We start from the raw sequence: 13,842 nt of genomic DNA, 5'->3' as shown, positions 1-13,842 counted from the left end.
TGTTATTTATTTCTGTGACAATTTATGTTTCTACCAAACATCAAACTACACGCACAGGATTGCATTTTAAAAATGTTTTTAAGATATTTTAATGTTTTTTTAAGAAGTCTCTACTCAGAAAGTGCATTTATTTTATTAAAAATATAATAAAAACAGTAAAAATGTGAAATTATAATTTTAAAAAAGCATTTTCAATTTGAATATATTTAAAAATGTTATTTATTTCTGTGTTATTTATTTGGACTTAAGTCAGTTTTTTGTTATTTATTTCTGTGACAATTTTTTAGGTTTCCACCAAACATTAAACTACACGCACAGGATTGCATTTTAAAAATGTTTTTAAGATATTTTAATGTTTTTTTTTTAAGAAGTCTCTACTCAGAAAGTGCATTTATTTTATTGAAAATATAATAAAAACAGTAAAAATGTGAAATATTATAATTTTAAAAAAGCATTTTCAATTTGAATATATTTTAAAATGTTATTTCTGTGTTATTTATTTGGACTTAAGTCAGTTTTTTGTTATTTATTTCTGTGACAATTTTTTAGGTTTCCAGCAAACATTAAACTACATGCACGGGATTGCATTTTAAAAATGTTAAGATATTTTAATGTTTAAGAAGTCTCTACTCAGAGGGTGCATTTATTTTATTAAAAATATAATAAAACAGTAAAAATGTGAATTATTATCATCATTTATAAAAAGCATTTTGAATTTGAATACATTTTGAAATGTTATTTATTTCTGTGTTATTTATTTAGACTTAAACAAGTCCATTTTCTGTTATTTATTTCTGAGGCAATTTTTAACGTTTCCACCAAACATTAAACTACATGCACGGGATTGCATTTTAAATTTAAATTTTAATGTTTTTTTAAGAAGTCACTACACAGAGGGTGTATTTATTTTATTAAAAATATAATAAAAAACTGAAATATTGTGAAATATTATAATTTAAAAAAAAAAAAAAGCATTTTAAATTTGAATATATTTTAAAATGTTATTTATTTCTGTGACGCAAAGCTGATTTTTCAGCATCATTACTCCAGTTTTCAGTGTCACATGATCCTTCAGAAATCATTCTAATGTGCTGACTTGCTGCTCTTTTTTTATTTTTATTTTTTATTTGTGGGTGGTCTATTAATAAAGGTGGCTATTTTTCACATTGAAAACAGTTTTTGCTACTTATTTTTTACATTTGTGATTCATGACTAAGAAAAACTGACCAGATGAAGAAATTTTAGTAGACATGTTACCAACTTTGTAAAAGCAGCATTTTTCAGATGTTAGACACACTCGCTGTCTCTCAAACTGTGGCGAGCTGTCTTAAGGGACCGCTGTTCCAGGTTGGAGACCGATAAAACACAAAAGTTGCAAAGGGACGTCTATTATCATCCTCTGCGGCTGCTTATCTGTCTAAATGTGTGACTTTGGGTCAATGCAATCAGTTCTGGGGGAATGGAAGTGAGCCTAAATTTAACGGCCTTTGTTTACCTTATCTCATGAGCGCGGGTAATTCTCTCACTGCTGCCACAGACCAGAATGACCGAAATGTAAAGTTTCTTTTCTCTTAATCAGTGACCCGGCCATTTTTGTAGGTTTTGTCTAATGTGATTTTTACTGCCAATCAACCATGAAAAGGACATTTGGATTTGGTAGTTTAACTAAATAGTCTTAAATGAGTCCGACTACATAAAAAAAAGTATAGATGAACATATTCTATGGATGGGTTGCGATGGATGATTATTCGACTAGTCATTCAACCACCAAAAGTCCATTTGTTTAGATTCAGATAAACCTGAAAACTTTAAGATTTCCAAAAACTGCTATAAAATTCCACAAATAATTACAAAGAAATGGCAAGTTGAAAAACTGAAATAGTATTTTCTTGTAAGAACAAAATAAATTACGCAATTTACAACTGTGAAAAAAAAAAAAACTTTTTTTTTTTTTTACTGTGCACAGTTTTGAAAATCTCTACGCACCAAATATGAGAAATCACAAATGCCTTCAAAATGTTTTTTTGAGAAGATTCAGATTAGTGGTCGATCAAAGCATGGCTTTTTTTCAATTACTGAATCAACTTTTACATTTAGTTACATCCTTGTTACATCCAATTTACTGAGATTTGAACACCAGATTTTAAAAAGTCAATTATTTTGTTCAGATTACTGATTGGATTCATCTTCTATATTCTATTTCAGCTGGAAAATACCCCCTTAATAGTGTGCTAGGTCTCTCTGACCCCGACAAAGGTCAAACCCAAAGAGCTTAAAATGATTTCCATTTTCTCCAAGATAATGCAATCTACTCATCGTTGTTGCATCTGTGATTGCAAAGATTTTCTTTTCTTTCCACTCTATAAAAACCAAGTCTTTTCACAACACTTACGAAAGAGTATACCATGGTAGTGCAATGACATTTTGGACATGTACTATGGTAGCATTTTGGGGTAGCAAGTATCATAGTTTTACCATCTAACACCATCATTGTACCATGGTATCCCAAATGTACTTTTTTGCAAAAAAGAAATACACCTATATACAGTAATAACGACTAAAATATTGTAATGGAACCTTGATCATTTAATACTTCAATGGAATTATGAGCAATATAAATATTCATAGTACAAATTAAAATACATGAGGCCAACGATTTCTATTGAAAAAAGTAAGTAATACACAAAAAGCCATTTCTAAAGACCACCACAGACAATTAGGCCATAAAACAGCTAGAACGCCCTAACAACAGCATAGCAAAATGTGACCCTGGATCACAAAACACTAATCACTAATATATTAAGTACAGATAATTTCTGTTAAGTTTCATGAAGATATTTTGTAAGTTTCCTACCTTAAATATATATAATCTAATTTTTGATTAGTAATATACATTGCTAACAACTTCATTTGGACAATTTAAAGGTGATTTTCTCAATACTTAGATTTTTTTTTTGCAGATCCCAGATTTTTAAATAGCCAAATATTGTCCTATCCTAACAAACAATACATTAATGAATGTATAAATGTCAAAAAATGACCCTTATGACTGACTGGTTTCGTGGGTATGGTCTTAGCAAACAAACACACCTATATCTGCTCAAAACTAACGTGATTCATGCTAAGTTTCATTGAGTTACCTGAGTGATTCTAACCCAGGCAATTAGTATTAAACAAATCTTTCATGTTTGCCATCTCCTCATATTACACGAAGGGTTTTGAACTAGATGTTACCACAGTGAACTTAGTAAACTTGACAGTGTGCTTCTACTGTCATCTAGTGGCCCTACAGAGTGATTTCAGACACTTTGTGGTGATATTCGCTTACGGTGACATGGTGAACCGCAAATGTCCAACAAAACCGTCATCTTACCTTTATACAAGGCTTCACTGTATTGATTTTCCTCACCTTTTCTATTATTCCTCAGTTTTCTGAAGTTAATTTAGTTTTCTTCCATGAGCTGATGTATTCGTTACTGGAACAAACCGTTTGGGCGGGAAACATCAACGGCCTCATCTAATTTTTTTCACTCGAACTATGATTTGCTAATCAGAGCAGGTGGTATTAGGGGGCGGGGCATACATTTAGAAAGCGTTTTATTGGACGAAATTTGCATTTTGCACCTGAATGCAAGATGAGTGTGCGAAAACACATCTGCTAAACATTGATTTTGTTAAATTTAGGAGGTACTCAAGCATTTGAATGAGCTCAAATCTACAAATCATACAGTCAGACATGGAATATATGCCACAAAACTTTGAATTTATATTATATTTGATCTTTATATTTGATCTTTGATTTTAGGAAAGTTCTACATTCAAAATCTAACTGACATCAACTATGTTGTTATGATAATTGGATGCTAAATTGTCATCTTTTTGCATTCATTTGCATACTAAATTGTGATTTTGATTCTTCCATGCATTTATTCCTCTATAGCAGCTTTTGCACTATAAAGATGGTGTAAGATACAGCTGTGAAAGATGCTTGCAGAGATACATACATATAACCATGGAGAAAAAAAAACAAATAATACAATCTGACTTTAACACTATTGTTTCTGCCAAACAGGCTTTTCTGTTAGAGCATTTTACAGTAAATTAAATCATTATTTTTCTTTTATGCCAAAAATCATTAGGATATTAAGTAAAGATCATGTCCCCATGAAATTATTTTGCAAATTTCCTACCGTAAATATATAAAAACCTATTTTTTGATTAGAAGTTGCAACTTGATTAGATAATTTTAAAGGCGATTTTCTCAATATTTAGATTTTTTAGCACCTTCAGATTCTAGATTTTTAACTAGCCAAATATTGTCTATAAATGTCTGTTATACAAGCAGTTATGCGTGCATGGTTAATAATTATTTAATTTACTGTAAAATGCTCTAACAGAAAAGCCTGTTTGGCAGAAACAGGCTTTTCTGTTAGAGCATTTTACAGTAAATTAAATAATTATTAACCATGCACGCATAACTGCTTGTATAACAGACATTTATAGGCAGAATATTAAATAAAAATGCAATCATAATGGAAAACAGAAAAAATGTAGACCTATTAATGAAAGACAATTTGTCAGAATAGTTTATTCAATATATTCCATTACATTTCAATAATTTGTTTAATTTGTTTGTGAATCATTTTGATTAATAATAATAAAATCAACATTCATTTGCATTCTCAGGGTTTTGCATATATTTGATGTAAACAAACACTCAAAATTAAACTGCATCTTGATTTGTATAAATCATCATATATTATAAAGTTTAGCTAGCAAGCATGGTCGCACATAGTCTTTTAGCACACACTTTATCTGAAATGACTTCAAGTAAATTTGTTAAAGACACAGTCAACCTTTAATGTCAAGTAAACACTAATAATGTGTTGTTCCCTGTATATGTTAACCCAGCAAGCTTCTGGAGACCCGCCCTGAGCTTTATCCACCACCATCTTCTAGTCATTTCTGTCATGTAAAAGTCTCTGTAGGTACTGGTTTCTGGCATTGTTCTCCTTCCCAGCCTGGAAAACACTGGCACCTAAAGCTGGCTGCGAATCCACTTGTGTCTCCTTCAACCATCCTGAACCTCCGGTGAGCTACATAAGACGGTCCCCTGGCAATGGTCCCGGGCATGATGGACCATTCGGCTGGGTCCAGATGCAGGTAGGCCGAGCCACTCGGGTCTCTCCTTATACAACGGCCCCGGGACGTGCACACAGTCTGGCTGCAGAGAAACGCCCCCTCAGTCACGTTCACAATGTAGCGGCCAAGTGTGTTATCAAGATAGTCCCGAACTGCTACACAGGCCTTCTGCACAGAGGACAGGAGAGGTCATGGTTATTTATTGTGTTTATGTGTATATTTGGTATATGTGTACAATTTAAGTTAAAAATGATATAAATGTATAAGGTACACTGCAAAAAATGCTTTTCTTACTTAGATGTTTTGTCTTGTTTCAAGCCAAAATATCTAACAATTCTTAAATCAAGGAGGAGTTTCCAGACAAGTAAAAAAAAAATTCTTGCTTTCAGAAAAAACAAGTCAATATTAAGTTTTTGCTTGAAACAAGCAAAATAATCTGCCAATGGGGTAAAAAAAATCATTTTGTTTTTTCTTTGAAATAAGATTAATTAAGATAATTTTCACTTAATTTTGACTTGTTTTTTCTGAAAACAAGAAAATAATTTTTACTCGTCTAGAAAATCCTTATTGATTTAAGAATTTTTAGATTTTTTGGCTGGAAACAAGACAAAAATCTAAGTAAGAAAAGCGTTTTTTGCAGTGTAGTGTGTATCTTAGATATGACAAGTCATCAGTATAATTTATATTTGACCAAAATGTTTAGAACACTAGTATTTTCACCAGCTAAAAATGGTTTTAAGTCAGTAGTTTCTATCTTTTGCTGTAGTGTGTCAGTAGGAAATATCAGTTTACATTTCCAAACATTCATTTTGCTATTAATTGTAATAATCCAGTGATTTTTGTTTGCACATGGAGTCTAAAACAGCCAGCGTTCTACACAGAGATCTGGGCCCGTATTCACAAAACATTTCATCTTACCACTAAGAGTTCTCCTAAATAGCAGTAAAAGTTTTTAGCTAAGAGTTTTCTCTTAAAACCTATTCACAAAGCTGCTGAGACAAACTTTTACTAAGGAATAGAGAAAAGTCTTAAGCTAAGAGTAAAGGTAGCTATGAATGATGTCAGCATGCTTACTAACTATGCACACTGTGATTGGCTGATAGGGGAAGAGTCTCTGTTAGAGATTTGTATATAGAAATATTGTAGAGTGCGATATTATTGCCATATTCAAATAAAGTTAAAAAAAATGTTGCCACATTCAAATAAAGATTTTAAAATGCAGGCAAAGTGTCACTAATTAAACAAGTATATGTTCAGCTGATTGTCAACCTTTTATATGTGTGCTTTCCATTAACAATTAGCTGATATGCATATAAGCAGCTTTTTTATTAACAGAATAGAATAATCATGGCTGATAGTAAAATATGAAATGTAAAAGAAAACCAAACTGGACGCAAGAACAGCTGTTACTTCTTGCCCAAATTGTTAACGAAAACAAGGATATAATCAAAGGAAAATTTGGAGTTGGGATAACCTCCAAAATAAAAAATGCAGATAAATGAGTGTTTCTAAAAAGTTTAAGTTCTAAGGCAGCAACAGCCATTTTAGGATAGTTGAGTACTCTTCACTACTCCTAACGTTTCACAGATTTAGGAGCTAGTTTTAGCACTAAAACGCTTTGTGAAATACTCTTAAAATTGAAAATTTATGAGTTCTAAATTTAGGAATGACACACCAATTACTTTTAAGATTTTCTTCTAAAATGCTGAGTTAAGAGCTACTTTTAGCCTTAAGATGTTTTGTGAATACGAGCCCAGGGGCCGTATGTATAAAACTTCTAAAAAATTCTCTTAAGAGTAGTCTTAAACTTTGACTTAAGTGTCAAAAAATTCTTAGTAAGAAGTAGGACTTTTTTAAGAGTAGGAGACTTTTATAAAGAATCTAAAAGCAACTTTCAGTAAAGTTTGAGACTGATTCTTAAGTTCTGACTTAAGTGTTGTAAATTAAGGACTACAATGATTGAAACACAAAATGGCCGCCCTTGACCTTGACAGCCAATAGTGACAGCCAATAGTGAGCCTGCTCATGTGAGTCACAGCAGCACAACACCAATTATTTGATGGAACTACAATACAAACATTTAATTAAGACACTATTTAATATTTCAGTGTATTTAAACAAATGCTTTGCATTGTGGAAAATTATCACAAATTATTATTAATGCTTTGAAATCCATGTCTCCTCATTTACAGTTGGAGCAATGATGTGAACAGCTCCAAGAACTCAAAGAAAGCCCACAAACTTAAAAGTTTCTTGTTTTGCAGCATGGTTTGACGGTCAGTTGGAAAGTCAATAAACTGCCTTTAAGTTGTGGCCAAGAGAGAGAAAAAAAAGTGTTACTGATTTTGTAAGCATATTGCATATTTGCTTGGAGTCAATTGTTTTACTTTTATTTTTTTGATAATAATGCAGTAAAATGTGTCATATTTTTTGGCATTGCTGTCCTACAAAGAAATTATGAACACATGCAAAAACAAGAGAGGTCCAACACAAAATTAATAACTGATTATGTTGTATTCAATGTCAATGTTGACAGTTTAGTGATTTTGTCACTAGATTTGTTGACGTCCTTATTTAGATTACAACACTCTCCCACTGATATATTTATATTATATAGATCAGTGAACTCACCATTATGTCCTCATCCTCATCAGCTACATTGTGTGACTGTTTTAACTACTTTCAATTGAAAGCAGTTAGCAACATTGATCAGTGTTTTTTTTTTTTCATATTTTGATGGTTTAAGTGAAATGTGAGGTCATTAAAACCCTCCACACATCACTTTTGGTCACTGATGTGTTTGGTGAGGTCAGTGTCACAATATTTAAGACCCTGCTTACTGTGTCATCACCAGTGCTTTGCTGCATTTTTACAATCTTTCAAATTTTCCAGTGAAAATAAATAAACAAACAAACATATTATTGCAGCTAGAGCATTGATTTGTAGAGTGGATTAAGTTATTATGCTTATTACTTGGTCAATTACAAAAATAAATTCATTAAAGAATGCTTGATGGTCACGATTGTATCATTTTATCAACTCCATATCATCATATAACTCCAATATGTCATATGTGTATTGTAAAGTGTGTGTTTCCTCCTTTTTGCTGCCATTGTGTTACTCCTAACTAGGTTAGGAGGCCTCTCCAACTCTCTTAAATAATTTAGGAGCTGAGACCTAGTCTTAACACTTAAGAACTTTTATGAATCACTCTTTATCTTAAGTCCAGAAATAAGAGTAAAATTACGTCACTCTTAGAATTTTGAAACACTTAAGACTAAAATTTGACTCTGAGAAGCTTTATACATACTGCCCCAGATCTCATCATCATCCAGTCTGTCTGGAATGACATAAAGAATTAGAACAGACTAAATCCAGAAGAACAGGTTGAAACCTACCTGCAAAGCCACCTGAAAAACAAGTGCACCTAAGGCAAAAGCTGCTTTAAACACAAGGGACGGTCACACCAAATGCTGATTTGATTTAGTTAATAGAAGTTAATTGATAAAGAAAATCTATTTGTGACATTATTTTTGAGCATTCTCAGCATTTTTACACAAGTGCATAAAACTGTTAAAAATACTGTAGCTTTGCAAGACATTGCCACAGTTCTTCTGGATTTAGTCTGACTCAGTTTGTTCTGTTTCTTCATGTCATTCCAGACAGACTGGATGATGATTCATTAATATTTGTCAAGCATTTTAAATATAAAACGACAAGCAAACAAGATGCTTATTAAAATAGCTTTAGATGGAGTAAAACCTGTTACATTATAAATAGTCAATTGCCTAAAAGCATTTAATGTAACTACTGAAATATACATGAGTGCATGTGAATGCAATGACATGAATTTAAAAATGACTAAATAATTATTCATTCCAATGGCTAATAATCAAACATTTCTGGAACTATTTGAATATATAATATTAATCAGATACAAATGAATTTGCAATACTTCTATTTTGCATAATTAATAATAGATTCTACTGCTGATAATAATAAACACTTCAAACCATGCGGCTTTACTGTTTTACTGAAGTTTGATTTTTTTCAGTGTTATTTTATTAATATTTATATAATATTAATCATAAATTAGGTTTAACTTTTATATCATCAGTTGTCATTTTAATTATGATTAGAGTTTGAATTATGATTTGATTAGTTTAGGTTTTATTAATTTTGTTACATGCATTTGCCATTTTTATTCGTTTTTGTTTTTCTAATATTTCTATTTTGCTTTGGTTTCTTTTAATTTATTTCAGTTTTAGTCATTTTAGTAGTCCAACATAAACCTTTATTTCACTTAAACATATGTGACCCTGGACCACAAAACCAAGTCATTAGTGGCGTGGGTATATTTGTACCAATAGCCAAAAATACACTGCATGGGTGAAAATTATTGATTTTTCTTTTATGCCAAAAATCATGTCATGTTCCATAAAGACATTTTGTAAATTTACTACCGTAAATAAATCAAAACTTGATTTTTGATTAGTAATATGCATTGCTAAGAACTTAAAAGGTGATTTTCTCATTAATTAGATTTTTTGCACCCTCAGATTCCAGATTTTTAAATAGTTGTATCTCAGCCAAATATTGTCCTATCATAACAGACCATACATCAATGGAAAGCTTATTCAGCTTTTAGATGATGTATACATCGTAATTTAAAAAAACTGACCCTTATAACTAATTTTGTGGTTCAGGGTCACATATTTATTTCAGGTTAAGTTGAAATTGTTCATCGAATATTTACATTTTATTTTTCCTTCAGGTTTTATTAAAAAAAGACATGAATCTGTAACAATTACAACCTGTATTGATCAAACTAAATGAACTTGGAGGTTAGAGCTCACCGAACTTGAATTATCTTGCATACCATAAAAGGATACGTGCTTGTGCACCCATTTTCATGTGTTCACATGAGAATGAATTGACGGAATGATTTAAGTGTGACTGCGGTTTCCCTATGAGTCATTTTTTTCAGATCTGAGAACAGCTTGTCAATGCATAATGCACTTCAGCTCTCGCCAGCCACTAATATACAATTATCAGAAGTGTATAAGTGCATTCGTGTTTTAATCTACATCACTCCAACCTTTGTTTGGGAGTAGTTTCCATCTCCCCACAGCACGACACCAGCAGCTCCTAGAGCGACGCTTTCACCGATAGTGTGCACCAAGTCCTCCTGAAAGACAAATGCGTGACACATGAAGCATTTTTGTTAAATAATATATTATAACCCTTTCATTTTGATTCTCAGATCAACTTTATCTAGCATTTAGACCTGTTCAGAGTACAATCGATAACTATAACTATAAAGTTATGTCTTTATTTCATGCTGACCTGTGAGAGAAACTCCATGGAGTAGGTGTAGGCGATCCTGGCGTACGGGAAGACAGATGGAGGCCGATGGGTGGTCTGTTCCCTCACCCTCATGGCCTCCAGGATCCGATGGCGGCTGTACAGCAAGATATCCCGACCGCGGCCCCGGAGCGCGAGATCCAGATAGATATCAGGGTACAGGGCCGAGCTGACGTTCCACAGCCAGGCAAGTTTATCATTCCTCTTCATCTCCAGAGCAGGACACTCACCTGTGTACGTCTCGTTCTTCTTGTACTGATAATTATAGCAGCAGGGGAAGCCATAAAACCCCCATAACCCTCCAGGACGCTCTCTCCGGCCCAGTTTCAACGTCTCATCCATAAAGGCCCTGGAAGCGTCCTCGAATTCCCTCACGGCTTCCTTTTCTATCTGATCCGGCATCCAAGTAGGATGTTTGGCTTTCACTAAAGCCCTGGAACCATTCCAGTAGATTTCCTTAGCGTCCCAATTACGTTCCCACAGCGGTCTCCACTTTTCCCAGTCAATGATAGCCAGCCCGTGAAATCCTAAATCTGGGATGTCCGTCCTCAGGTCGTCATCGGCTTTCCGGAGGTGCTGGTCCAGACTGGCGTTTTGAGGAACGCCTCCATACACTGGTTCACTGCCAATACCATAGTAAGGATACTCTCCTAACTTATCCGAGTAAAAGATAGTGATGTTGTCACCCATGAAAGCCTGGTCACGGTTGTGGACAATGTCAAAGACACTCAAGTCCAACTCGACTCCAAATCGGGACGCACAGCGCTCCGTCGGTGCATTCCATACGGAAAAAAACGGGAGATGGTTGAGAAGGGAGGATGGACGGCTGAGAACAGAGGTGAAACAGATGACGAACACCACTAGAGGACACGTCCTACGTCCAAGCCTGTCCATCCCTGGAAAAGGTGACACACTGGACCTGCAACAATAAGAACGCAGAGCGTTTAGCATCCAGGTCCACATCTGATGTCACATGAGCCGAGGCAATTTAAATGGAAATGAAGCCGAGCTACAGTCTAATTTCAAAAGGTAATTTCAATGATGAGAGGCAATTTTTTTGAACAAAGGTATACTTTATCCTGAACAACTCATTATCCATAATAATCATCCACTTCAGGAAACACTACATTAGGTGTGTGTGTGGTGTGCAGACCTTTCGCCTGAAATGTGACTTTATAATGTACATGATTTTTCATTTGACTGTGAAACAGAGGCAGGCAGAGATGAGATAAGGTGGGGTAACTATAACAGTTTCTTACAAAGTGAAAATTATCATCATTATTATTTAACATTAGTAACACTTTGGATATGTTACTATGGTAATACTGTGGTGGGTCATTCCGTGTCAAATCAAACTAATTTCAAAAACTTCCCCCGGCTTAAATTTAGATTTTTGCTATTTTTTCTGAAGAAAGATAGACATGTATAGTGAGGAAGGCCAAAATATTAAATGTCATGGATGAATATTTACTGAGTTTTGTAGAGGGAGGTCAAAATGCTAATTTTCAGCTGAGATTTAGAGTCAAGTTACAGGAGGGAAAAAATGACTTTAGAAAGATGGCAGCATCATAATGTTATTTTTACACAGAGATTGGTAGTTCTATTAGTAAAATCTGTTGACTGTAGCAATCTTTGTTGCATTATGTGCCAAAGGTGACCATTCAAAAATGAGGAAACAGCACTTTTCAAGTTTTTCTCTAAACTTTGCATGCCTGTAACTCAAGAAGTAATGAAGATGTCTTAATGCCCTTTTAGATATTGGGTCTTAACAAACTTTACATTTGGCATCTTTATTTCCATGTTCCATGCAATTGTTTTGATAGAGGGAATCAAGATATAAATCTAACTTCAACATTATTTCTTCTTCAGCCATTGTTCTTTAAATAAAATAAGTATTAGCTGTACACAAAATAACCAACATTTGGTTTTCGACCACTGAAAATGGGTGAAAAATATTCAACCATCTAGACATGGAGCCTCATTAAGCTCCCCATATTTTTGGGACTGAATGATGTAGGTTTTTTAACAACTAAAATCTAAAATCATGTTGCAATATTTTTAATACTTCTTGAGGTATAGGCACGCAAACTTTGGAAAAAGAATATTTATGGCACTCAGACAGGTATGTTCAATGCAGTTGTCTTGACAAAAGGAAACGAGATACATCTCTAGTTTTAAGATTATTTGTTCTTCAGACATTCCTCTTTAAAAACTGACCCACATTTGGTTTTTGACCACTGAAAATATTTCAGTATCTCTGGAACCGAATCTCATAAGGCATTAAAAATAAAGATACCAAAAGAAATGTTTGTTAAGACCCAATATCTAAAAGGGCATTAAGATATCTTTGATACTTTTTTAAGTTACAGGCATGCAAACTTTGGAGAAAAGTGCTGTTTCCCTATTTTTGAATGGTCACCATTAGCACATAATGCAACAAAGCCTGCTAAAGTCATTAAATTTTACTAATAGAACTACCAGTCTCTGTGTAAAAATAAGATAATGCTGCTGCCATCTTTCTGAAGTCTCTGAATCTCAGATGAAAATTGCCATTTTGACCTCCCTATACAAAATTGTGGATTACTCAGTAAATACTCATCCATGACATTTAATATTTTGGCTTTCATTAGTATACATATCTATTGTTCTTCAGAAAAAAATATTAGCAAAATCAAAAACCTCTGGTCGAGTTGACATGAAATGACCCTGGTATTTTGGACACTATCATGATGGTAATTCCATAACTTCCTTTTAAGCATCTAAGAGTATCATATTAATGTCATAATATATTAATATGTATAATCTGTGCTGAAACTATTATACAGTAGTACAACAGGAGTATCAAAAAGTACACATTTTACCTCCATCTTTACATAAATTGTAGTACCATGATATATTTCAAGGTACTATAGTATTACTAGCAGTCTATTTTGTAAAGAGAGCGTCCCAAAGCAACATGTCCAAAAACATGGTATTACCATGGTACTTTTATGTTAGTGTGGCCACCATATTAACTTTACACAAAACTTTAAGTTAAACACGCATTACATTGTCAATAACTATGTGTAGATGGTTATGATTATTAAAATAATTATCGTTAAATACATTTTGTTGTTTATATTTCGAATGAGTTAAAAAGAGGAACTGACTTTCCTCAAGAAAACCGAAAGACAGCGAGAATGCAGACACAACTCACACTGTTTAAATGATTACATACAAATACATATACCATCTGAGCATAAATTGTACTTACTTATCCAGTAAATCTTTACAAATTACCCATGAAATAACAAATAGTTTCAGCTTCACTCGTGATTCTCCCTTGTTAAAAGCAGA

The 13,842-nt window shown here is 33.3% G+C and overlaps 1 protein-coding gene across 1 annotated transcript; it reads right to left on the bottom strand.

Moving 5' to 3' along the window:
• Nucleotides 1-4,875: 4,875 nt before the first annotated feature.
• On the bottom strand, nt 4,876-13,842 carry hyal1 (hyaluronidase 1). Its single transcript, XM_073852001.1, has 4 exons — nt 13,760-13,842; nt 10,489-11,425; nt 10,241-10,330; nt 4,876-5,310 (listed from the first exon to the last, which is right to left on the bottom strand). The coding sequence occupies exons 2-4, from the start codon at nt 11,398-11,400 to the stop codon at nt 4,969-4,971; spliced, it is 1,344 nt and encodes a 447-aa protein (XP_073708102.1). The 5' UTR covers nt 11,401-11,425; nt 13,760-13,842; the 3' UTR covers nt 4,876-4,968.

Source organism: Garra rufa, chromosome 12 (genome assembly GCF_049309525.1).
Source record: "Garra rufa chromosome 12, GarRuf1.0, whole genome shotgun sequence".
NCBI classification, from domain to species: Eukaryota; Metazoa; Chordata; class Actinopteri; order Cypriniformes; family Cyprinidae; genus Garra; species Garra rufa.
The sequence above is the reverse complement of the archived record's forward strand: the minus strand, read 5'-3'. Positions and strand labels throughout refer to the sequence as shown.

Coding starts and splice junctions, on each gene's coding strand:
- hyal1 (XM_073852001.1), bottom strand. CDS start 11,400: ATGGACAGGCTTGGACGTAGGACGTGTCCTCTAGTGGTGTTCGTCATC. Junction 10,331..10,488: donor CCATGGAGTTTCTCTCACAG/GTCAGCATGAAA, acceptor TTTGTCTTTCAG/GAGGACTTGGTGCACACTAT. Junction 5,311..10,240: donor GAAACTACTCCCAAACAAAG/GTTGGAGTGATG, acceptor TCCTCTGTGCAG/AAGGCCTGTGTAGCAGTTCG.